At 43.8% G+C, this 26,546-nt stretch overlaps 3 protein-coding genes across 3 annotated transcripts; all 3 read left to right on the top strand.

The window, feature by feature from the left end:
• Window positions 1-236: 236 nt before the first annotated feature.
• Window positions 237-3,201, top strand: emc4 (ER membrane protein complex subunit 4). Its single transcript, XM_030779743.1, has 6 exons — window positions 237-394; window positions 1,124-1,260; window positions 1,542-1,656; window positions 1,989-2,142; window positions 2,522-2,682; window positions 2,903-3,201. The coding sequence occupies exons 2-6, from the start codon at window positions 1,157-1,159 to the stop codon at window positions 2,936-2,938; spliced, it is 570 nt and encodes a 189-aa protein (XP_030635603.1). The 5' UTR covers window positions 237-394; window positions 1,124-1,156; the 3' UTR covers window positions 2,939-3,201.
• Window positions 3,202-5,206: 2,005 nt separating this feature from the next.
• On the top strand, window positions 5,207-11,259 carry lpcat4 (lysophosphatidylcholine acyltransferase 4). The gene is made up of 13 exons (XM_030779446.1): window positions 5,207-5,296; window positions 5,936-6,299; window positions 6,864-6,976; window positions 7,158-7,218; window positions 7,331-7,389; window positions 7,734-7,768; window positions 8,299-8,353; window positions 8,479-8,561; window positions 8,749-8,874; window positions 9,099-9,252; window positions 9,785-9,877; window positions 10,100-10,235; window positions 10,967-11,259. Exons 1-13 carry the CDS (start codon window positions 5,207-5,209, stop codon window positions 11,257-11,259), a joined length of 1,662 nt encoding a protein of 553 aa, XP_030635306.1.
• Window positions 11,260-22,481: 11,222 nt separating this feature from the next.
• On the top strand, window positions 22,482-23,984 carry nop10 (NOP10 ribonucleoprotein homolog (yeast)). Its single transcript, XM_030779744.1, has 2 exons — window positions 22,482-22,721; window positions 23,484-23,984. Exons 1-2 carry the CDS (start codon window positions 22,668-22,670, stop codon window positions 23,622-23,624), a joined length of 195 nt encoding a protein of 64 aa, XP_030635604.1. The 5' UTR covers window positions 22,482-22,667; the 3' UTR covers window positions 23,625-23,984.
• Window positions 23,985-26,546: the final 2,562 nt, after the last annotated feature.

The raw sequence follows: 26,546 nt of genomic DNA, 5'->3' as shown, positions 1-26,546 counted from the left end.
ACTTGCATCTGGCCTATTCTTTTCACAAAATCTGTCATAACCAGATACCGAACTTTTGAGGAATGTGTTGAGCGTCCAAAGGTTTTGAAAGATTTCTAAGAAGTGCACAGTAGCTTAAAAGAAAGCATGATTTACGAGTGCTCGCAATTCAACTTGATCGTCCGATGCGCCTAAGTGACATCATATCTTTGTGACCACAGTTTTGTTAGTTCACAACGTCATCATTAACGGCCAGTTAGACCTTAGTTGAGAACCACAGGCTAGTTGAACGTCGAGTGAATTGCTTATTTTTGGGACAAAGTCTGAAGGATACAGCGAGAAAACTCTCGTTCTGAACCATTTTGGAGCATTATAGATCTCACCGTGACGGTTGTTGGGAGATCGACATTTTTAGGTACTGAATTTTGTGGTTAGTGGCGACAGCATATGCTATCATTTGTGACTGTCAAGCTAACGTTAGCGTAGTTAAGCAAACCTTTTAGCCAGCTCCGTTATCCTGAAATGATCGTGTTGTATGGATAGGTGACGCTTGGCACAATATAATCCATTCAGTGAAGTGATATTTGAAAAAATGTGGAATTGTACAGTAGAACCGTCAGATATGATCTAAACATAACCACGATCGGGCTCACTAACGGAAGCGACAGCCTGGCAAAGTTGGCTAACTGGTGCGAACATGTAGACTAAGAGCCTGAACAACAGGATTCACGCGAGGATTCTTTTCTGACACCTGCACGAAACACATTTTCTGTATGGGGAAATAGTTAGTGAATGTGACTTCGAGAGAGTGCATATGACAGTCCAGTATGTCAGTTCAGATTAGCTTTGTTGCTGTGCATTCGTGTTGATACACAAGTTGTCAATTAATTGAGAGCAACCAGAACGATTCAAATTGCCCATGTTCGCAATTACATAGTATAGAGGTATCAGTTGTGTGTGCGTGAAAAATCATTTAATGTCTACAGTAGAGTGTGTAAAATTACTGTGACGGTAAGGTTGACGTGATGTCATTCGCTGTGTTGAAAAATTATACTGATCCGATGCTGTGTCCTCAAGTACTCGTAGAACATTTAAAAAGCATTTTCTAGTCACTTACAACATTACAATTCTATCGAATTTACAGGCCATCTGACTGCTGATATTGTGAACAACCACAATGTCATCACCAGGGGGACAGGGTGGAGGAACTCTGTCCACCAGAGGAGGGGGCGGGGCAAAGAGAATGAAGTGGGCGCTGGAGCTGGGGCTGGGCAACACCAGGTAGGCCCTGTGACCTGTCAATCAAATGCATACTCTAATGAGATACCTCTGACCTGATAGTTATTAGTTTAAAACAATGGAGTCGGCAGAATGTGTACTCTACTGCACATTTTAAATCTTACATAATATTCACTTGTTATACCCTGAAACTGATTGAACACTAAGATTTGAGAATGCGAACATTTCCTGTTAGAGGGTGCTTGAGTCATTCTAGTTCTTTAGTAATATGTTTTGAAATTATGGATTTTTGTTTATCAAAACATAAACCTCCCATCCTTTAGGGGTCGTGGCGACAGACAGAGTAACCAGGGTGACGTCATGTATCCCGTTGGATACTCTGACAAACCCGTACCTGACACAAGCGTGCAGGAGACAGACCGGAATCTGGTGGAGAAGGTGAGTTCCCAGCACAGTGTCTGTGTATCATGGTGATTCAGGAAACACATATTTGATTGACAAGACATCAAACTCTGTTGACAACAGAGTTTGTCATGCGTTAAAGGAAAATTACAGTAGAAAAACATGTGGGTTTGGTTAGGCCTGTTTATGTTATGCTGTTTTCTCTCTCTCTCTCTCTCTCTCTCTCTCTCCCTCCCTCACTCTCACACACACACACACACACACACACACACACACTTTATGGTCTTCCTATAAAAATGACATGATGTTTACATTTGGTAAATGTCTAGCATTAATGTCTGTATTTTCTCTCTCTCTCTCTCTGTCAGAGATGCTGGGATGTGGCTCTGGGGCCTTTGAAACAGATCCCCATGAATCTCTTCATCATGTATATGTCAGGAAACACCATCTCTATTTTTCCCATAATGATGGTGTGTATGATGGCGTGGAGACCCATTCAGGCTCTCATGTCCATGTCTGCCAGTGAGTTTCCCCTTCTTTCACTTTCCATCTTGCTTCAGTTCAGTTAACTTCTGCTCAGTTTGATTCAGTTCAGTTCGGTTCAGTTCAGTTCACTTCACTTCTGCTCAGTTTGATTCAGTTCAGTTCACTTCTGCTCAGTTTGATTCAGTCCAGTTCTAGTGTATGCAGTTCAAGTCAAGTTCAGTTGATGTTAGATTTGCTTGCATAATGTTTTATTTTCTCTTCTGTTGTGATCTGAACAAGACTTGACCTATTTTTATTAATCACATGTGTCAGTTTATCTGTTTGAGTTCAGCTTCTTCACTGAAAGTGACTAAAATTGTGACTGTTTCATTGTGTTTATGTAACTATACTAATGTATGTCTGCTTGTTTTTTTAGCATTTAAACTTCTGGAGAGCTCCAGTCAGCAGTGGCTTCAAGGCCTGGTTTATCTTATTGGCAACCTTCTGGGCTCAGCATTGGCTATCTATAAGTGTCAATCAATGGGACTGTTACCTACACACTCATCTGACTGGCTAGCTTTCATAGAACCGCCACAGGTATGACTTTAGTCTTGACGGATGGCTGGGTCCTTTTGTGTAGAGTTGTGCAAAGCTTTGAATGTGAATACACAGAAAGGTGTAGCAAAGTTTTCTGTTTGTGGTACAGTTGCGTCAATGAAGACATTTAGGTACTAGTTTGTCCATTCACATGCATCGGCACGAGAAAAACGAGCTGAACTAACCTGTTTGTCATTTTCTGTCTCTCCCTCCCTTGCAGAGAATGGAGATTATGGGAGGAGGAATGGTGTTGTAGAAAAGGAGGACAAAAGCCCAAACTTTTCCTTTCTTTTTCCTTTCCTTCCTGTTCCTCAAACAAACACACACGCGTGCAAACACATTCACGCACAGTCTACCTTTGTGTGGTCCTCGCCTACTGACTTCACAATATATCAGAGAATTTTCCAGAGAGATATGCTTGCATTAATTTATCTTTGTGTTAACTTGGATACTTGCAAATTTTGTCCTTTTATCACCTGAATGAATAATTTACTCGAAAACATTTAATAAAGGAGATTTTTGTCTTGAAAAGATTTGTCTGTTATGTAGCATGCGACCATGTCATATCAGCATCCCTCCATAGAAATTTGTTTGGCATGTGAAATCCTATTTGTTGTAAATACTTCCCTGCATACATTACATAATCTGTGTTTTTCCAAAGAGGAAATGTTGCCGTAATTGTCCTGGAAGCACAAGCCATTCCTACTGTTCAACTGGTTTCTGGTTAAGAGTATGTATGTTTATATACATGTATTTATTTATTTATAACTGATTCGGTCCTGATATTGCAGCGCATCTTTTGCATGGGAACAGCACAGCTGTGTCCCAGGTCCTCACTGACATTTCTGTGTGGTGCACCAGCGGCATAACTGTATATGAATGAATCAGCATCAGACAACAGACGCCGAACCACATTCTTTACTGCATGCTCAGCACTGTTGTAAACATCACAGCAGGTAACTCCTGTTGATCACGTTAGAGCTGGCATAAGCCTAAGATTTCAGGCTGCCTGTGTTTTCATTCATGTTCGGTATCAGTGTCTCAAACCACATTCGTCTCTGAGACAGGTCACTACCCACACTGAACACTCCAGTGAAATAAGTGAGATTACACAGGTTGATAATGCAGAAGCAAAACAGTTTGAGCAGTTAGCAGAATTTTTTATAAAACTGCAGAGAGCAGAATTCCAGTCACATGACTTAAATGGAAGCATCATATTGGTCATTGGTCATGTTGTGTGTACAGAAATGATAACAAAATGGATTTGCTTAGATTAGAAGAACAAATACTTCTGACTGACTCTCTCTCTCTTTCCCTCTCTCTCTCTCTCTCTCTCTCTCTCTCCACCCTGGCTAAACAAAACTAGCAGGCGTTGCCCTAGCTGCAAGGTGATTACATTCACTTGGCAACAAGTCAATTAACATGAGGAAAACATATCCACGCTAGGGCTGTAATAAAAGGCTATGAATCAGTATAGGCCAATGAACTCATCGGCTGATCTCCTCGGATGTTTCTACATAATGGTCTTTACCAAGAAAATAGGTGAAGTTTCCCATTTTAAGTTTCCAAACATCCAAATCTCTTCTCGTACTAAGTACCGAATCTCTCTCTTTTATCGCTGAGCTTTAAACTGAAACTATTTTAGTGTCGATAAAATTTGAAAAATGAAATACAGAAAAAGGCAGAAGTACTCCAGTAGTGAGAGAATGAACCTTAAAATACACAACAGTTATGTAACTCATAAAAAAAAGAAACAAAGAAAGAAAGGGATGGAGGGAAAGCTGGGAGGTTGACGTAAAAAAACCCCAAACAAACAAAAAAACAAAACAAAACAAAGTCTCAAATGACGGTCATTTGCTGTAACCAGCGTAACACTACATAACTTGTTGGACAAAACCTGACGCTAAGAGAAAACGTAAATCTGAAAAAGACATGTGGGCTATCGATAGTTAACTTCGGAGGGCTCTTCGTTGGTGGCCGCGGGCAGTTGTCACTGAGCCATCAAAGGTGTCGCAATGAATTTAAAACGCTTAAACGGCGTACAAATTAGTTTCAATCGTACAACCTGTCTAACTTGACCGTGTAGTTGACCTGGTAATTTTCATTATGGGGGCCGGGTAAAGTGTGTTTAAAAGGATGGGCGCTGACGTAGCAAAGAAACCATACGCCAAACCATGTGGAGGGTGGATAAAAACTAGCTAGTTTCACTTAAGGTAGTTTAAAAACTCTTAGCCTGTTCCACCTCCCACTTTCATCGTCATTCAGATTTTTAAACATTCTCTTTTAACTTACGTCTAAGCAAAGGTGATTTCTTTAACTGCGACAAAACCGGACACAGAATATATATCCGACAAGTTCTAGAAGGTATCTACCTGAAGAAAAGGAAAAGAAAAGAAATAGAAACAGGAGATTTGTCGAATTCGGCGTCACACTATTGAACTTCGTCACTTTTTCTATCGTACTTTTGTATAATTTACAGGAGAGAGTTGTTCGAGTATATTCTATCAGTGTTTCTTCAGTAACCATGGAGAGGTGTCACGGTCACTCCCCAACTCAGGAGTATCCACATCCTTTTGTACACGAGGTGAAAGTAACAACAGCTCAGAAGATTAGGGTAAGGGTCCACGAAATCTCGAAGGTTTTTTTTTTTTTTGTAATTTTGAGCTGCCTTGTACGAATATGTGTATTTAAGACTACAAACCTCTTTACCCGTTGTTTACTGAAGTTAGTTATATATAGCTAGGTTGCGTGAGGAGCGTGCTGTACGGGGTCTGTTCGCGAGCATCAGTTCTGCGAATTTTCGAACGATGACTCGTTACTATGAATACGCTTGATTCAGTGAACTGTGGCGTTTTTGCACTCATTGCCTTCCTGTGTTGAGACCGTACAGTTCATTCTCCATGTTCTTGTCTCATTCTATCCGCCAGTAGATTAATCATCAGACCCACTGTGGATGGTCTTTCAGTTTTGAAGTGATTAAATGCATCCATTAAATCATCTAGCTGACATGTGAGGTTGAGCAACTTGTATATAAGTACGTCAGGGGTTACTCATATTTGAAAGAACCATATTTGGGATGATTGCCTTGGTCCAGGGCACATTTGGAGAGATCTGTTGTGTTTGGGACTTAAACCCATAGCCCTCTGGAGAACGGGCTGTCTTCCGATTCTGCCCCAGTTAAGACGCAGGGATAAAACTACATTAAATGTGACACACTTTATCACTTTAACACTGATGTCTGTTCCATCCACAGGGTATCATTCTGGGCTCAGTTTTATTTCCAGTACGTGTGACGCTGGCCACACTCTTCTTCTTGATCATGTGGCCGATAGCCCGGCTCCGATTGGCCGGTTTGTCCGAGGAAGAGCGTGCGAAGCCGGTGGAGGGGTGGCGTCACTGGCTGTTCCATCACGTGATCCTGTTCCTCAGCCGGGCGGTCTTCTTTTCCGTGGGGTTCCTCTGGATCAAGGTGAAGGGACGTCGCGCGGGGCTAACGGAGGCGCCCGTTTTGGCCGTGGCCCCACATAGCGGGTTTCTGGACATGCTGGTGCTTTGTCCCGCTGGTCTGGCCACCGTGGTCTCCCGATCAGAAAACACCAAACTGCCCGTCATAGGAGGTGTGTGTGTGTGTGTCTATGGGTATTTGTACTGATGGATGGTGGAGGGGTAGAGGGGTGTGTGTGTGTGTGTGTGTGTGTCAATGGGTATTTTTACTGATGGAGGGGTAGAGGGGTGTGTGTGTGTGTGTGTGTCAATGGGTATTTGTACTGATGGATGGTGGAGGGGTAGAGGTGTGTGTGTGTGTGAGGGAGAGTGAGACAGAGAGTGTCTGTCAGTTTTTTTTAATGTTGTTAGATTAACCATAAGTGATGTAATTCTGAGGGAAAGAGTAGGAGAGTAGGTGACAGGGAAGACAGAGAATAAATGGGTACGTAAAGAAAAAGATGGTTTGTGATTGGGGGGGGGGGGGTTCTGAATGACTGAGGGACCTTTCAGGGAACAAACCAAGAAGAGCCAGACCAATAACACTGGGTTATTTGGACAGATTACTTTCAAGTGATCTCCCGTTCTCTCGATATTTCTCTCTTTCTCATGCTGTTCTGTGTGTCTTCATTTTCTAACCTGCCCCATTTTATGTGTGTGTGTGTGTCTCTCTCTCTCTCTCTCTCTCTCTCTCTCAGCACTGCTGGAGTTTAACCAGTCTGTGCTGGTGAACAGAAAGGATCCAGAGTCCAGGAAGAAGTGTGTGGCTCAGATAAAAGAGAGGCTAACGTCCGAGGGATACTGGCCCCAGGTGAGTCAGCCGTCAATCGGGCAGTCCCCCGGAGTCTGTCTCTGCAAAAGACCTGAGGAGTGTACAGTCTTATCACTTAGTTACACACACACAATTTCCATTTTCGCTCTCTCTCTCTCTCTCTTTCTTTCTTTCTCTCTCTCTCTTTCTTTCTTTCTCTCTCTCTCTTTTTTTTTGCCAGATGCTGATGTTCCCAGAAGGCACAACCACCAACGGCAGAGCGCTCATCAAATTCAAGCCGGGTAAGAACGAAACAGAAAGACCCCGGACGAGTTGAGGATTACGGCACCCGAACGCTATGAAAATAACGTGCGAATTCTTTTCTTTCTGTCTCCTGGTGTTTTTCCTCCTCAGGTGCATTTTTAGCAGGTGTCCCTGTTCAACCAGTGTTGCTACACTACCCCAACAAACTGGTGAGACCTTGTACAAAGCTAAAACAAAAACCAAAAAAACATTAGAGCACATAGTTCCCTGTGTTTACATAACAGCAAAACAAAGGCCCATTCCATTACTTCATTCTTTCCTCTTAGAGATAATGATGTCGGGGGGGGGGGGTTTACAATCAGTGTCTCCATGACGACAAATTTTGTGAAAGTTCGGAGTATACATGGTTTCATTCAGGCCAGTTCCTGTAAATGTTTCAGACACTGATGAGATTAATCCCTCAACTGTGTTTTCAACTTTGTCTCTCTCTCTCTCTCTCTCTCTCTCTCTCTCTCTCTCTCTCTCTCTCTCTCTTTTTTATATGTTTTTTTAGGACACTGTCCGCTGGACATGGAAGGGAACAACCTGGTGAGATTTTTACCCCCCACCCCCCCATTTCATTCCTTCAAGTATTAAACTGTATTGTTATAAATAAATGAATAAGTAAGAACTATTGTAAGACGATGTTCACATTCTGAAATTACTGCTCTAAAAATATAAACAGCGCGTGACCAATCAGACTAGCCGCTTGGCAGTCTCAACCCAATGCGTTTAAAGGCCTGAACCCTGTCCTAGTTCTCTTCAATGTCTCTCTTCTGAGGTCCCTTTCTTTCCCAATCAAGAGAGGAAAATACATACACACACACACACACACACATATATATAATTATTCTACTGTATATACATATTTTGATGAAGATTCTGTAGTCCCATATCTGAATGTTGGGTATTGATTCAGCAGGCTCAGTTGTGTTAGAATTTCATTAACGTGATTACAAAAGGACACAGCGTAGAGGAGACATATTAAAGTATTGGGGCAAGGCCCAGACGTCTTCTTATTTGATCCAGCTCTGTCATTTACAGGTTGATCGAGATTGTTTTGTTTGATTTGGTTGCAGGGTTCAGTCTTTGTGGCACACCACCTCTCAGTTTTACACCAACGTCACAGTCGAGGTAAGACAATGTTTTCTTTTTCTGCCTGTGTGTGTGTGTGTGAGAGAGAGAGGGAGAGCTTCCATGCTGATTCATGATGGACAGATCACGAATAAACAGGTTCTCTTGTCTCTGATTGGCTGCAGTTCCTGCCCGTGTACACACCCTCTGAGGAGGAGAAGGAAAATCCTGAACTTTATGCCGACAACGTTCAAAAACTTATGGCCAAGTGTGTAAAATTTTTAAACACTTCTCCTGTGTGTGTGTGTTGTCATAAAAAATAAAAATCCACTGTTTACAACTTTGATACTTTCAAAGGCAACACTCTTTGTAGATTGTATTTATATTACATTGCGTGCCTGTGTGTGTGCCTGTGTGTGTGTGTGTGTGTGTGCACTCGCCTGCCTGTGTTTCAGAGCTCTGGGAGTTCCTGCTACAGATTACGTGATGGAGGGGCGTTATCCTGTCAATAAGCTGGGAGGCCTCTCTCTCCCTCTGGAGTCTCCTGCAAGAGAGACCCTCAAAAAGCTCAACAATAATGGGTGGGTAAACGTGTGTGTGTGTGCGTGTGTGTGCGTGTGAGTGTGTGTTTGCGAGTGTGTGTGCATGTGTTTGTGTGTTTGTGTGTGTGTGTGTGTGGTGCGTGTGTTGTGTGTGTGTGTGTGTGTGTGTGTGTTTTTGTGTGTGTGTGTGTGTGTGTTTATATTGATATTATTTTTACTCTCTCACTGTTGCTGCTCCTCTCTCACTTCTCCATTGTTCCCAGTCTCAGCACTGCGCAAGTAGAGACTGTGATCAACAGCATGATCGACAGCTGTCAGTCAAGCCAGGGAACCATGGTAACAGCAGACCACCTGACCACCCTGCTCGGTTTGAGTAACAGAGAGACGGCCAAAGAGATTTCAGCTCTGTACTCCAAGGTAACAACGACCAGTTTGAGTTTTGAATTCTTGATCTGGAACGATCCTTGAACTTAAAAAAAAAAAATGTAGTTTTAAGATCCTCACACAGATTGTGAAAGAGTCTTCTGTTTCTAAACCTGAGTCTGAGAGTTTGTGTATTGCAAGTATGTAATCAGAGGTGGCAAAAGTAAAAGTAGAAGTAGTAAAAAAAATTACTCTAAGAAGAGTTAAAATATCCCTCCTGAATACTATTTAAGTAAGATTGAAATAGTCACTTACAGTTTATAAAAACAGTTGTCAGTTTAACTCTATTTAGAGTACTTGGCAAGAGTGTGTCTACTTTTACTTTTCCACCTCTGTATGTAATGAAATGCTGTGCTACAATGTGCAGACCTTATAGAGAGTGATGTGAGGTCTATTGTTTTGGCAAGAATATTTATTGGTTCTGATGTGTTTGTCTGTTTAGCACCAAGGAGCAGAACTTAGATGCACTTTTAAATAAACTCTGTGTGTGTGTGTGTGTGTGTGCGTGTGTGTACTGGTTTGGTAGGATGATAAAGTGGATCTGAGGCAGATTTGTCTGAGTGTGTCTGCAGTCAGTGGGCTCAGGAGTCTGGAATCTCTCCTTCACACTGCGTTTACCGTGAGTACCCTTCTGTGTGTGCGTGCGTGTGTGCCTGCCTTGTCATTCTGTGATTGCACAACTCCATACCAACCCCCCTCTGGTATGTCGTACAAACACATCTATCCCTCAGAGTCACGGAAAATCTTAAGCTCACTTGTCAACAGGTGTTACAACCTGAGCAATGCAGTGAATGACAGACGACAGAACTATTTGTCATTACGCAACTGTTTGACCCTGCAGCTATACGACAGTGACAGCGATGGTGTTTTGAGCGCAGAGGACCTGTCCGACCTGATGGGAGCGCTAATCGGAGTCCCCCAGTACAACACGGCAGAGATGTATGCAGAGTTGACCACCAGGGGGCAGCCCTCAGAGGGTAAGGACCACTACAAGGACCACTACATTGAGTCAGGAACATAGACAGGGTTACTTATTGAACAGAGATGAAATTCACACACCAGGCACGAAATGGTTAACGGCTTGAATTTTTCTCGAGGCGGTTATGGGGAGGGCGGTTTAAAAATAAACGCTTTGAGAAACAAGTTCTGAAATGAATCCGCCTCAGAACAGCTTGTCTGACAGCAGCAGTTTCTCTTCCACGGTCACGCAGGCTAAGGCGAAGTCCTGGGTTACGAAAGCAGTGATTTTGAGTATGACTCAGACTCATTAGGTGTGAGAACCACAGGCAGAGCTGAGAGCCCTCTGACTCCAAGGCTTCTGAGAGCGGTGTACCATGACTGGGTGGAAAAAGGGAGAGGAAGCTTTTTTTTTTTTTTTTTGTAAGGGTTTTGGAACACAGCCAAACAGATAAAGACAGTGTCAGTCTGCTCGTCCAGAGGATGAAAGCAAGCATTCTTCTTTTTTTGTTATCTAAGTGACTATCTGAGATTACTGTTTACAGTAGCACAGCAGAAGTCAACACGTCCGGTAAACAAATCTATGACACCCCCCACCCCACCCCCCCTGTTTTGTAATTCTTGAATTGGGTCCATGTTAACACAGCGCTGGAACTGATGTTGAATGTAATGTCATTGTTTAGTTTGAGTATAACATTAATCTCTCTCTCTCTCTCTCTCTCTCTCTCTCTCTCTCTCTCTCTCTGTCCAGCTGCTTTGAAAGAGTTATTGACAACTCACCCCACCTACAGTAGAGTCATCTCTGAATACCTTCAGTCTGAGGAGGAGGGACTTAAAACGGAGACACTCTCCACAGCCAATGGGAAGACACAAAACCGAACCGAACATGGCATATCCAATGGCACGTCCAATGGGAAGCCAAATGGGTCAGCCAATGGAATTTTCAATGGCAGAAGCATTGGGGAATCAAATGGAATTTTCAATGGCAGAAGCATTGGGGAATCCAATGGAATTTCAAATGGAGTATCCAAGATGGCTGACTGACCGACTGCTTCATGGGCGGAATTACAACTTGTTGGAGAATCTGATCGGAGGAATTATGGGAATTCTACAGTGGACTGCTGGCAGCTGGACTCTTGACACTACGACAGTTAAAGAACTGTATAAATCACGTATGCCAAACTACATGTTTTTATCAAAGATTGCCTTATTACTGCATGTGTATGTATTAATGTAAGTGAAGGTGTAAAGAGAGAAAGTGTTATCTAGTGTGTGTGTGTGTGTGTGTGTGTGTGTCTTTTTTACTGTATACATCAACAGTTTACAAACCTTGATACCAAAGCCTTAAGATGAAAATTATTTAAGTCTTTGTGTGTGTGTGTGTGTGTGTGTGTGTGTGTGTGTGTGTGTTTCTGTATTGATCATTTTTATCTATTGTGAAACAAATGTTTGAGAAGACACTGTGAATGTGGGTTTGGATGTATGTCACTGAAAGAACGTTGATGCTTTAAATATGAATTTTCACATGTTAAATGAAGGGACATTTTTGTATTTTTGTCATTTTTAAAGAATATACCAAAGATTTGTCAACAGAATACTACTATGCCACATTTTAATATATTAAACTTGTAAATAAACTTTAATGGATGAGCTCTTTTTGATGCATGCTCTCTCTTCAGTGCATTCCTGTTGTCAATTTTTTTTTAATCTTTTCCTCTGCCTTTTCCAGACTCGGTGACTCCATCTTGTTCTCTGCGTTACTGTTCCTTCTCTCTCTCCTTCTCTTTCATTACCTCTGTCTTTTGTTTTAACATCACTTCTTTTACCCTGTTGTTGTTGTTGTTGTTGTCTTGTTTGTTTGTTTGTCTTCTCGGTTAACCTTTGTTTTTTGGGGGAGCTAGTTTCACTCTCAACCCTTCTCTTTTTGATATTTCTCTTCTCTGTCCTCCAGCTCTCTTTGCTGTTGATTTTCTTCTCACCAGTCTCTCCCTCTTTCAGCCCTGGTAGAGGAGAGAGTGACTGACCTGCATTTACAGAACTGCTCTTGAATCCATCATTCATTTCTCTCTCTTCACTTCCATTCTCTCCATCCACTGAAAATCTCTCTGTGTCTTCCTGCTCCCCTTTCACGATGTCATCTTCGTGCGTCTCTGGTCTCCTCTTGGTCTTCCTCGGCTCAGCGTTGCTCCCCTTTCCCGAAATATTGACCCTCCCTGCAGTGGTTTTTCTACCCCCTCCCACAGTCGGGACACGATCTCTCCTCATGGTTCTGACCGATCTTCGGCTCCTCGGCCGGTCTCTGTCAGTCTCGGTATCGTTCGCCGTCTGTCCGCAGCCGGCTAGCAGTTTTGTGGTCTCCCTCTCCCTTTTCTCAGCGTCTGACCGTTCTGGTTCTTTCCGCGCTCTGCCGTTTCTCGTCTCACATCCAGGTCCCAGCCGCACAGTGTAATCCCTGGTCTCCCTGCACTCGGGGCTAGTTCTCTCTCTCTCCGTTGCTCTTCTTTTCTCCATGTGTTCTCTCTCTCCTTCCTTTTTCCTCAAGGTCCTGATGCCGCATCTTGTTTGCACGCCGCGCGTTACGCGTTTATCGGCGTTTCCATTTCCCTTGGCCTCTGTCGCGATACCGCTAGCTGTCTCTTCCTCTACCCGTCTTTTCCCAGCCTCTGGTCGTCGCTCTTCCTTTTCTTTAGCCGTTGGTACGTTTATTCTTTCTGCTCGACCGCTCCTCGTAGTTCTCTTCCCCTTCTGTCTGTCTGTGTGAGCATCACGGTTTTTCTGCACCTCTCTTTGGGTCACTTGGTTTTCAGCCTCTATCTCTTCATTCACTTCCCTGGCTGCTCTCTTTCTCGTTGGTCTGTTGGTTCCCTCCTCTCCCTTATTTCTCTCGGTCTCAAAGGCTTTCGTTCCATCCCTTCCTACGAGGGACCCTTCCTTTTCTGCAGCCTTTGTTTTTTGTTCATGACTTCCACCGCTCTTTAGCGGATCAGTTTTTTTCCTTTCTTGTTTGGGAGGTTCAAACATTTTAGACTCTCTCTTTCCAATTAGTCCTCTTCTGTCACTTCTGCTTGCAACTGTATCTCTTTCTCTCATTCTCTGTTCTGATGTTGTTCCACTGAGTGTCGCTGAGGTTCTAGACTTTTCTGTGTCTACCATGTGGAGTGTATTTGTCACAGTGTCTGTGTTTGCTGCCCCTGTCTGACTGTTTGTTCCTGCAGTCTCTTCCATTTCTGTGTCCTGGCTTGTCGATGTGTCCTCGCTATCCACATTCCTGTCACTATCCTCCTCTGTGTCTGTCTCTGACACCCTTCTCTCTGTCCCATGCTCCTCTTCAGTACACCCTGTCCACATGTCAACCTCTGACTCCACTACAGAAGCCAAGGGCAATTCAACTGATACCTCCCCCAGAGAGAGCAGCGCATTGGCAGCCACGTTGTCATCAGACTCCTTGGTGTTGTTGGCTTCAAGCTCCCACAAACTGGTTATGTCCAAACTGACAGACAATGAAGGCAGGTGCTTCTCCAGCACAAGGGAAGAGTCCATCCAATCAGAGCCAGGCAAGATCAGCCCAGAGGATGATGACTGATCCTCAGCGCTGTCCGTCATCGTGCTCTCCAAATGTTGGTTCCACGTCTGCTCCAACCTGGAGCACGCCTCCTCCACTGAGCTCTCCGGTGCTGATTCTGCTATATGTGGCAGCGTAGGTGATATTAACTCAACTGGCATCTCCACAGCAACTGTGCCCTCAGAAGCCAAAATATTTGGATTTAGAGCAGTGTATTCTGGATAAGCAGAGGATGTATGGGCCTGGTCTTCATATTTCTGAACTGAAAACTGACTGTGAACCTGAGGTTCTCTGTCAGAATAAGAGACATGATGGATCTGTTTCAATAGTCCTGCTCGCTCACAGTCCTGTACTTGTGGAGAATAGTGAAACTGGTCTTGGGGATCTGACCAGGTCACGCTCTGTTCATTCTCTACCGCTTTTATGAGTTCATCGGTTATTATGTCCTCATCACGTGAAAGCAAGGCCTCTGGTGGGCGTTTGCAAGTGTCGACCATCTTGTCAGTGACATTGCACCAGGACGGCTCAGCAATAAGGTCTGGGGACCCTACACTGGGGGATCCTTCGGTTTCAACAGTGCTCTTCAAAACTTCTGTGGTCGGAGACTTCTGAATGACATCACTATCAATGACCACAGCATAGTTGGCGTCCAGGTTCATGTTGTCAGCTCTGTCATACAAATTGATTGAACCGGTGTCATCTGAGGTCAAACCTTCAGATGTATGAGTAGTCTTGGACACTGCTTGCCCTTCAAGTCCGGAAACTTCCATGCACGCATCAGTTGTGGCCTCTTCAATTGCCACTGCTCCACTCTCAGTCTCTCCAGAATGTTTCATGTTGCTTCGTGGATCACTGAACTTGTTGGTTGCTTGCTCTGGAGGTTCCCTCTTGTTTGTGGGACTGAGTGGTTCTGGCTCTATAGCCTCTAACGTTTGTTCAGTTATCGGAACATCCATGGACCACCCTCTCAGATGGTTATCGAAATGTACTGAGCTATTTGGTTTGGATGCAGAGACTGCAATAAAGGAGGTCTGCATGGGCACCAGATCTGTTTCAGTGCCATCTTTACTGGACTGATCCATTTCCAGCTCACAGGATGGATGGGAGAACTCAAATGGACAGGGGTATTGAGGCGACCAGTTCAAGGGGCTGGGAATCCCCTCCTCCTTTTGCCTCTCTTTGATAGTCCTGGAACACTTCAGAGCTTGGAGAGACAGGTAAGCAAGACTAGGTGGAGAAGATCTGGGATCTTTGTCAGGGCTTGGAAATTCCTCCTCTTCTACCTCGGCGAGGAAAGTCTCTTCGCCCCCCTCAGTGGACAGTGGACTGAGAGGACTGAAGGTTCTTGTCAATCCAAAAGCAATGAATGCTTCCAGACTGGAATCTGACAACGGAGAAGGAAAGGAGTGTGTCTCAGTCACAGAAATCTTCTCTTTGGGCACATTTTTCAACAGTTGCGGTTCCCAGTCCTGCCCCTTGGCGGAGTCATTTCCATCTTCTCCATGCGCATCCACAATAGGGAACATCTCCAGGTCTACAGAAACCTCTTCTATAACATCCCTGTTTTCCAGAATGTGAGAGACAGCGTCCTCTGTCTCCTTGGCCATTGCAGCATCTTCCTCTGTGTCCTGAAGCACACTGTCTGTCCCCTTCTCTCTCTCACTTGGATCCTCATGTTTCTTCACCTCTTCTCTGTTTTTCATCAGGCTCAAGTGGTCTTCACTGACAGCGGTAGTGCTCTCAAAAGCTAAGGATTCCACTAAGGAGAGTGGTGCAAGTGTAATGGTTGTTGAGACTGGTGGTTTATGGAATATGTGGTTTTCTTGGTCTAACTGTGTTGACTGCTGATTGCTGATATCAGTGTGCGAAGAACCAGGCTGCTCTACAAAATGATGTTTATGCTCCAAGTCAGGGACAAAGTCCAGCCACGAGTCCACTGCACCAACTGACTTCTCCTGTGAGGTGCCATCTGATGCCTCATGCCACCTGGAGTTTTCAAAGGGTTTTTGGCTCTCCTCTACAGCATTTTCAATCAAAGCGTCTTGATAAACATCTAGACTCTCAAGAGCTGAGAAGTCAGAGGTGGTACATGGTAGGGGAACATTCACAGTTAACACAGATGTGTCACGGGATGTATAGTTTTGTTGGTCAGACCGAAGTGCTTGCTGGTCGTTAAGGCTTACAGACAGACAAGGGTCTATAAAAACCGGTTCATTCTGGAGCTGAGGACTTAGCGCACCAATGAATGCCTGGTGGACAATGTCACCATGTGTCTCCTCTTGTGGTGAACAGTCTGTTGCACTCAGGGAAATGTTTTCAGAACGACCTTGTTTGTTTTCTTCTCCAGCATTCTCTGTCGAGCTCAGCTGAGCTTCTTTGTCACCAGTGATGATCTGAAGGTCTGAGGAGTCTACAGATGTACCTGGTATAGGTATAATGGAGGCAAACACTGGTGGTATATAGGTTTTGTAGTTTTGTTCTGTGTTGGAGACTACAAATGAAGAGGAAGAGGCAGAAGGCAGATTATTCTGGAAGCCGGAGTCCAGCACAACTGTTAATGACTGCATCTCTAACTGCTTCGTTGTCTTGCCTGTAATATTAGGGAAGGATTCTTGAAGATTCCTTGAAACTCTCGGAAAAACTGTGCCGCGGACAACTGGCTTCTCTGGTGAAGAGAAACTTGCTGAATTTTGGGAATTTTCCCAAAGACGGCAATCGACGGCACCGTTTCTGACCCCCTGTGGAACCGACCTGTTTGAGGAGCAGGCCTGCTGGAAAGATGCAGACTGGGTATTGTGGTTCGACATCTGAGATGGAAAACATGGCTGTGCATAATTAACTGTTTGATTTAATGTTATCAGATTTGAGGATGAGTGATCTTCAACTGGAATAACAAAATATTTTGCATTCTGCAAACCACTTTTAGCATGAGGCAACTGACTAAGTGGCAGAGATGCCTGAAATGTATTCTGGGAATTGTGTTTTTTGGAAGCATCTAGCGATGGGACAGTGGGAATGACGTTACTCTCGGAAATGATACACAGGTTCTGAGAGGCATTGTGGTAACTGAAGTTTCCAGCCGCAGTAGGCATTGGTGGTAACTGTAAAGGTTGCGTAGGCAATATCTGAAATGAATTCTGGGGAATGTAGTTCTTCTGTATCGGAGGGTATGCACTGTATTGATCCAGAATACCAACTTGTGAGGGCAGTGTGTGTATGACAGTCGCCTGAGGAGGAACGACACGGAAACTTTCTGGGGGAGGTTCTTGTGGTCCTGTAGGAACAGCACTCTGAGAGTTTGTGTGAGTTGATGTGATTGAGGTAGGCTGGTGAGAGGATGCCACTAAAAAAAAGTTGCTTTCCGACACAGGCGGGAAAGCTGACTGGGCAGATGGGCCTGCCTGGCCCTCATTGCTTTGGGATACACTCTGTACCTCTGGAGATTCAGCAGATACTGGGACTGTTGTAGTTTGAGCCCTGGATGGACAGGCCTGTGGTTCAGCACTGACATCTGAAGGACTTGGTGCAGTCTCCTAGAGAGAGAGAGAGAGAGAGAGAGAGAGAGAAAAGACAGAGTTATAGACAGAGGCACAGAGTCTCTCTTGATGTGAGGACGTAAACATGAAAGAGAGTACAGGTACGTTTCTCTCACACACATACACATGTGCAACTTTCTCCAAAATAGAGAGAGAGACAGCAGAAGAAAAGATGGTAAGATCACATTATAACCAAAGGCACATACATACATATGGTATATAGTGATTTTTATGGGAAAACAAACAAACAAACAAACAAACAAACAAACTGCTTCACCTGCTGTGTCTCTCTCTGTGATAATACGTCAGGAGCAGATGGATCTGATGAAAGAAGGGAAGATAAATACTCTAAATCTATCTCTGTGACGACCTGAATGAGAGACAGACAGACAGAGAGAGAGAGAGAGACAGACAGAGAGAGAGAGACAGAGAGAGACAGAGAGAGAGAGAGACAGACAGAGAGAGAGACAGAGAGAGAGAGAAACAGACAGAGAGAGAGACAGAGAGACAGAGAGAGAGACAGACAGAGAGACAGAGACAGACAGACAGAGAGACAGAGACAGACAGAGAGAGAGACAGAGGAAGAGAGAGAGACAGAGAGAGAGAGACAGACAGAGAGACAGACAGAGAGAGAGAGACAGAGAGAGAGAGACAGAGAGAGAGAGAGAGACAGACAGAGAGAGAGAGACAGAGAGAGAGAGACAGAGAGAGAGACAGAGGAAGAGAGAGAGACAGAGAGAGAGAGAGAGACAGAGAGAGAGAGACAGACAGAGAGAGAGACAGAGAGAGAGAGAGACAGAGAGAGAGAGAGAGAGAGACAGAGGAAGAGAGACAGAGAGAGAGAGAGAGAGAGAGAGGAAGACAGACAGAGAGAGAGACAGAGAGAGGAAGACAGACAGAGAGAGAGACAGAGAGAGGGAGAGACAGAGAGAGGGAGAGAGAGAGACAGAGGAAGAGAGACAGAGAGAGAGAGAGACAGAGGAAGAGAGACAGAGAGAGAGAGAGAGAGAGAGAGACAGAGGAAGAGAGGGAGAGGGAGAGAGGGAGAGACATAGAGAGAGAGAGAGAGGGAGAGGGAGAGACAGAGAAAGAAAGACAGAGAGAGGGAGAGACATAGAGAGGGAGAGAGAGAGACACAGAGAGAGAGAGAGAGGGGGAGATCAAATAAAAGAGACGTCACTAATGCTGTACTGCAGTGAAATATCACCTCATACTGCACGATCACGTTATACTACCAAACTGTAAAATCACATCAACTCTACCACGTTGTGAAATTTCCGCTGCTGTGTAATTCAAGGGAGCCCAAAATGAATGATTTCAGTACCTTAGTGACAAACTCCCTCTGGCTACACAGCTCATTCAAATACTGCGTGAACGACCCTTCCTCTTTCCCTTCCTCTTCCTCTTCCTCTGGTTCAGAGACCTCCAGAGATCTCTCCCTGACCTTTGACTCTAAAGCCTCCATGACCTCAGTGTACTCTCTCAGTGCCCTCTCCTCCAGGTCTTGCAGCTGCGTTTTTTCTGTGCGCGCGCTGCCGGCCGCTCTAAAGCAGCCTCTGCCTCTCTGAGCTCTGCCTCGGCCCCGCCTGCCCGTCTGAGGCCTTTGCTTTAGAACGTAGCCTTCGAGGAAAACGAGAGACGAAAAGAGAGATGACTTCGCTGTAACATCCAGGCCTAACTCTTCTTGGCGTGCCCTTTGGCTGTACACTGTTCTGAATTTCGTTCAATGCTTTCAGACCGAATCAAGGACACTGTGACTAATGAACACAGAGTAAAGAGTAGCATTTGACTCTTTTAGACAAACTCACATACAGGTAATTGGATTTTTTTTTTTATCATGTAAAAAAAAAAAGGAATCTCCCTTAGTCTGAGAGATGAAGAAGATGAAAGATGTTTACGTGGTTTACAATTTAATTCTGTCTCTTCTGACCTTGGAACTCGACGGACCGTGGACTGATTTGCGCACAAACATCGGTGGTGGATTTCTGTGGCGTTCCTAAGTCTTCTCCGGCCTTCAGGGCTGTCTGTTCCTCCTGCTGAAACTCCATAAACCTGACGATTCAGAGACACACCGAGTCAACAAAGACACAAAGAAGTGACAAGAGAAAGAGAATTCAATAAACACAGACGTCCTATAAAACAAGGGTGAGAATTTACAGATGGTACCAATGGTTAAGAACCTGAAAAAAAGAACTTGTGCACTGTCCCTTAACTAGCAAAAAAAAGAAAGAAAAAAAAGACATATTTTATGCTGCAGATTAGAAAAATACATTTTACAGTCATTAGCAAAGTAAAGTCATTAGTAAAATGACAAACAATTTCATTAGCAGGTCACCCTCATTACCACAGGAGGAGGTTCATAATTAAGCAACATGTGTCTCTAAGAACAGTACAGCTCCCCTGACAATTAATTAATCACCACTGCACTGTAGAGTTAGCACTAACAGTCCTCTGTGCTGACACCCTCTAAGCTGTGCATCTTCCTCCTTCATGAATATTCAAATTAAGACAGAAGGAAGGAATAAGTATCCAGTAACCTAGCAACCCTGACAGTCTATGGGGAGAGGAGGGGGCTCCAGACATCCTCTCACTCTAAATGACTAACTTTCCCTCTGGGACGTGCTGGCACTCACTTGTTGGCCATGCTGTAATAGTCCATACGCTCAAAGTTGGAGAGTTTCTTCCACTCTGCCACCGCCAAGTTCACCCCCTTAGAGAAAGAGATGTACGGGGACTGGAGAAAGAGAGAGCGCAGCACTGGACTGAGGACAGAGAGAGAGAGAGAGAGGGAAAGAGAGAGAGAGAGAGTTAGTGTAAAGAAAACAGACCACCTATGTGAAATGTATCTGTAGTATTGCCACCTAATACATATACGTAGCCAGAAGAACTATATATGTTTCACACACGACAACTTTTTTTTTTCATGTATGACACTAACCATATGCACATATGCACATCAGTACAAAACAATACAACTTCAACGGCTCTCTCCAGAATACATAGCATTACAAAGCTTTTTTGCAATCTGCATAACTATGAGGATCTTTCTTTCACTTTATTTTGGGAACAGCAGAACAGAAATGCATATCTCTCGTTATTTACTTATTAGAGAGGTTTATCTTATCTTCTCCACATTCCTACTCTCATCTGCAAACAAATCTTTCCAAGAGGGCTTGACGCACTACGCTGGCTATGATAGCTGAGGTTCTAGGTTCCAATAACTAAGTGGAGTCCTAAGTGGAGAACAATAGCAGAGTACAAGCCAGCTGTCTGGATCATTTTAAAGTCTACTGCTTTGTTTTTTTTTTTACCATTGTCCTCAACTATGAACGGAAATGTTAGAATCCACAAACTCCCCTACTGCGTCCAAAAGGAACGAGGCAAATCCTCGGCCATAGAGCCGTTATAGAGGAAGGACACAGTGATCGTCGAGCACCTGTCATATGAGGTCACTTACATGAAGAAACAGGCTAAGGCCTCCGTGTCTGGGCTGCTGGGGTAGAAGGATCGAGCCACTCTCTTGTAGTTCTGCCAGTTCCTATATTTTTCATACACGCCCCCAGGGAAGGCCTGACCAGAGCAGGCTTGTGTCTGAGGACCCACACACGGAACATTCTGGTCTGTCACGGGGGTGTAAGCATGCTGCTGAAGATTCGGCGGCTGAAAGCCCGGACCTAGATGAGGTACTGGCGCGGTGCCGTTTGAACCCAGTTGAAATTTCGCCGGGCTCACGTCAGCAGGGACCGGTAGTAAATTATTGTCTCTAGTTAGTACGTTGGGGTGGGGGGCGAGCACTGGAATGCTTGCTGGGATGCCGTTTCCAGTGAGCGTCGGGATTAATGTAAATCCTGGGGGAGTGACTTGTTTGACTGGTGGAAAGGCCTGTCCACCGAGTGCTAGGTTTTGCTGTTCACAGTTCACACCAAGATGAGGTCTGAGTGACAGACAGTTCATTGAAGGGAGATTTTGCACCAGGAGAATTGGTGGATTTGCTGTTGTGGAACGCAGCTGATATTGGAGGGTAGCTGAATCCAGTTGACTCGGAGTAGCGCCAAGTGGTTTGTGCTGGGATTGGACAAGGAGAGACCCCTCATTTCCAACCATCCTCTTCTTTAATCCTGATCCTGGACCACTTCCCACACTCATTGTAGGGATGTCGAGAGCTGGCAAATGAGCTGCAGGTACAGACCTGAGATCAGACTCCTGTGGCTGTTCAGATATTCCAAACTGAGTCTGAGCTAAACCAGGATTCTCCATTAACCACTCATACAAACCACACTGCGGCTCCATCCCTGTCTGTTCAATTACCCTAACTGAAGAAGTAGATGAGGAAGAACTGTTTGCTTTGGTTTCACCACAACTGCAAAGATGAATCAGTGTAATCTGAGATGTTTAATCAATATATGTGTTTCTTCAATGGAGAGTTTGTTTCAGTGGGGCTTCGTCTGTCTGCAAGGGAAATTAAATGTTTATAGTTACAATGAAGTGAGAAAATGTGTACTACGTGGTGAAATGCAAATGAGCGGTGAACTGTGAATCGGTCATTTGTTCGGTAAAATAACTAAGATTACGCACTTCATTGTCAATGATACAGTTATAAACTACTAGGCTATCACACCGTTCGGGGTACTGGTTGTCATAAACAAAAAAGAAAACATCTCAAAGTATTGCGAATAATGCCTTCAGTGTACGTGGAGTGATGAACGCGCGACATTTTTTACGTTTTGTTTGAAACTAGCTACTATTTCAAATACTATTTCAGGTGCACGATGTTCCAACCAAGGACTTTTACACTACGAACACACACCTATGTCGCCGCTCTCACCTCTTTCGCGACGATTGCATCAATTTTCATAGACCCTCCTCAAGGTTAGTTCAGGGAATTAAATCAATGAACAAATAAGCAACAAGTCGTATATTTGAAAAGAAACATGGCATAAACATTCCAAATTTCGTATAACACCCGGAAGCGAAATCACGAGCACAAAAACAACACGGTATAAACGAAATGACAGAAATATATGGATTTCAAGTTTATTTGCTAACAGTGGACTAATTTTAAAAGACACCAGAGGGCGACATTTTTCCTCCGAAAGTCTACGCTAAGAATAAACTCAATTTCCCAGTTACCTTGCGAACTAATGACCGGATATCCGCTAAACTTGATCGCTGGTCCGACATTCCAAGCACACGTGTGGCTACGAAGAGATTAAAGTTTGAAACGGAACATAAATCGACATCACGTTGCTTCTGTAGTATATATTTGGATTATTTAAGCCTGCTAAAGTGATCCGGTTAAGCAACATATAATTAACTGACGCTGAAGGCGGAATAACTTGTGTGAATTAGCAACCATGTTCTTGCAGTATTACCTCAACGAGAATGGCGACAGAGTGTACACTCTTAAAGTAAGTCAATTAACCTTTTAACGGTCTCTTCTGAGTGAGGTTTTCGCCCACTCAACTGTTTGCTTAACTGGTTTAACTTTAAGGCTATTTAACAGCGCCGTTGCAGTGATAAAATAGCCTGACTGATTAGTGAGTTTATGTAAAGCAAACACAGGCTGAGCGCTGTAGTTCTACATCTGTTGTCAAGGCCTTGCTTGATAATTATTCAGATGGCTTTCAGTCATATCGATTTTTTTTTGTATTTTTCAACAGTCAAGTAGTAGATTAATCAGTTGAGAAGCTTCTTGCTGTACACGTGTAGTAAACACACGCACTCCAGTGCTACCAGCAGTTCCTGATTTCAGTGTGGTTGACCCTGCCAGTGGGTTGATACGCCGACCAATTGCGGTGTTGCCGTTTGAAATTAGAATTATATTGTTTTCACTGTTAATGCAAGGACTGACTCTTAAAATAGATCCACGGTGTCATTTCAAACCTAAGTTAGTGCCATTTTGTTAAATTAAAATGTAGGCATTACCAAACAGAGGAAAGCTACATCTGTTTTGATTAAGCCAGGGTAACCAAATTAAAGCCCCAAAGGCATCAATACATTTGTATTCATTTTGCACCAGTAAGCATACATTCTGAGTTCAGTTACCTGGAACGAACTGACATTTTGTGAAAATGACCGTAACAGTTGTAATAAATACAAAGTGAAGTCATAAGATTTGTATTGGAGTGGCCTTAACCTACTTTTTCCCCTCCCCAATCTTTGCCGAGTAGAAAGCGGACCCTAACGGCCAGCCCACCAGTTCGGCACACCCGGCTCGCTTTTCCCCTGACGACAAGTTCTCTCGGCACCGAGTGACGATAAAGAAACGTTTCGGACTGCTCCTCACACAACAACCAAGACCTGTGCTTTAAAACATGAATGGACATACGCATTGTAGAGGACTTGCAGACAAACCAGTCATGGTTAATGTGGTTGTGGTGTTTTTTTTTTTTTTTTTTTTTTAATATTTCTGTTTTTGTTCCTTCACTTGAACTGAAGCTGTATTAGTATGCCCAAGCTCATCGGAAAACCATCACAGTATGAATCATGTGGAAATTGGACTATTTTGAACCGTTTAAAGATGAAAACTGTGCTTAATTATTCATTTAATAAGCGTAACGGTATATTCTTTCTTCTTAATATTACATTCCTGTCACCACAAATGTTTTTTTTGTTTGTTTGTTTTGAGGAATGTTGTAATTGGAAGAATAAAACATGAACATATTTTGAAACAAGGCTGAATTTTCATTATTATTATACATTTTGACTTGCACTACAAAGACCGCGCAGCATCTGGATGGGTCTGGAAAGTCTAAAAAAACTACACTGACCATCATCCACTCTAGCGCGCGCGCTTGAAAACTACGGAAAGCGAATGGGGGGCAATAGAGTGCTTACGCACTTTGCCTGAACATCTCATTCTGTTGTGTGGTAAAGTACCGATTTGAGGTTTCATTGACACAGTGGAACCATGGAGGTTTGGACTATCTCTGTGTACCAATCCCAAGACACATGGGACGTATGAGAAAAGACTACAGGTAAATACAATGGTTAATGTGATATATAGTCGTCATAGACTATACAGAACCGTAGCTGTATTTTACGTTATTGGAGAGTTTGTCACATCTCAGTGAGTTAGCTAGCATGATCTGTATCACTAGCAGAACGAAACACTTTGTTTGGGCGCACCTTGATTAACGTGTGGTAAACTGTTTGGTCTGAATTTTAAAGACTTGTTCAACCACAGGAAAAACCTAGCTTTGTTTCAAGTTTGTTAGCTGTCCCTTACGAACCTAAGGTAATGTTTTTGGACTCTATACTCTCAGCTTTAAATTGAAAGCTAGCTCGCTGGCTAGTCATATGTTCGCATATTGCTGGCGCATTGTGGTAAGGAACCACGTCCGAATTCAGCTGACAGATGAAGATCGGTTTTGATTTTGCGTTGGTTTATGTCGACATCATTGAAAATTAATATACCGTATGAGTTGAGTAACCGGATGGATCTAGAATTATGGTTAATTGGCTTAGTGGCTCCTAACACAAGCTACCAGTTCAACAACTGTGAAGGAGAGCTGATCACATGAAATTTTATCGAAAGCAGACGGCTGTCCACACCTGACACACATTCGATAAAGTGGTGGAGAGGGGAATCTTATCAGATCTTGTGCAATCTCGGTCATATATTTGTCTAAGATTGTTCGAAATCGTCTCGCCTGGGCTGTACGTCTCGTAGTAGTGCACATGTGTGTTCTGTTGCCTGAAGAGGAAAAGACAAGGAGAACAAGGACTGCCTGTACCCAGCTCTCAGTTCAAGCTTTAACTTGCTTTCTAGGTTATATGGACGCATTACGCCGTAATTATTAAGGCATAATTCAGGTTCTAATCGTACAATTTTTGTCATTATCGTCTCGACCTAACGGACACGGTTTCACTCTTAAGTTTGCAGATGGATGGCTGGCCCACTGCCAGATCGTGTATTCGCTGTGAGAATGTCCGTCGCGTTTAGAGTAAGAAAAGTATAATACTGGGCAGAAACCCGTTGAACCGACGTTTCACCGCATTGTTTGGATGCAGACTGGCAGACTGACTGTTTCTGCAGTAGGCAACAAACTAGTCCAACGCAGACTGACCCAACCGGTTGGAACCGCTCTTGTATAATAATTAAATTATAGCAACCGCGCCGATAAAACCAAATGTACTGTTCACTTCGTTAACTTCACGCCTTGAGGTGCCATATTTGATTACTGGAGGTGCGTCTGCATACATCCACTTAACGAAACAGTTTTCCATGCCCGGTTTTTAGGGAATGGATTATACGGGTAACCGCCAAAATGAAGGAAATACAATCATAAAGTGATCACCTGTCCTCCAAAACTGTTTTAGTGCGCTTTGACGCGGATTCTACAAGTGTGTGGAACTTTCTTGGAGGTATGCTAAAACATCCGTTCCTAATGTAGGTCCTTTCATTTGATGTTTTGGCGACTGCAGTGGAAAAACCAGAATCTTAGCTCAGGTATGTAGTTGTGTTGAGTGCTCGTGAATAATACATGTGAATGATCATGAATAGTGACATACGGCTGACACTGTCTTCACTGTTCATCGAACCGTTGCCTTTGATTATTGTATGTCTTGGCTTATAATCATACATTTTGAGGTGTAATAATTGGGTTTATTGCCTGTCGCTTCACCATCATATCCCTCTGTGTGAACGATCCCGGTAAAACTGACAGCTCCGGCTGTAGATTCATGATAGTGATCAGTTGGTAAGGGCTTTCTCGTTTATTTGACGTTGCGTCTGCAGCCAGTCCACAGACGCCACGACGGAGCTGCTCCGGATGTCCCTTGCCGATGGAATCTTTCTCTCATAACGTCCATGCTAATGGCATCTTAGTCACTGTTTTTCATTAAAGACATGCGGTCTTCGTCAGCTGCCAACATGCCCAAATAATCGACTCGTTTTCACAGTCATCGAATGCGCCGCATTTAGCCATGGTAGCCGAACTAACTGGTGAACATGCCTGCCTAGCGTTCTTACTTATCGCCCTGAGTGTGCTATGACGTTAATTAACTAGTTAACTCATAAAACCACACCTGTTGCTAAGGCGCCTGTGTTCAGTGCATTAAATATTTTTAACATCCCTTATTTACTCAGGAATTTCCTTTGTTTTGGTAGTTACCCGTACATTCCAATCTTATGATAGCAGGCTCGGCAAATTGGTTTCCAGTGATTCAGTGTAATTGTTATAGCCTGTTGTTTTGATAGTAGAAAGACGGGGTTTGTGTGTTATAATTGC

Source organism: Chanos chanos, chromosome 7, assembly GCF_902362185.1.
Source record: "Chanos chanos chromosome 7, fChaCha1.1, whole genome shotgun sequence".
Classification (NCBI taxonomy): Eukaryota; Metazoa; Chordata; class Actinopteri; order Gonorynchiformes; family Chanidae; genus Chanos; species Chanos chanos.
This window is presented reverse-complemented; position numbering and strand designations above follow the sequence as displayed.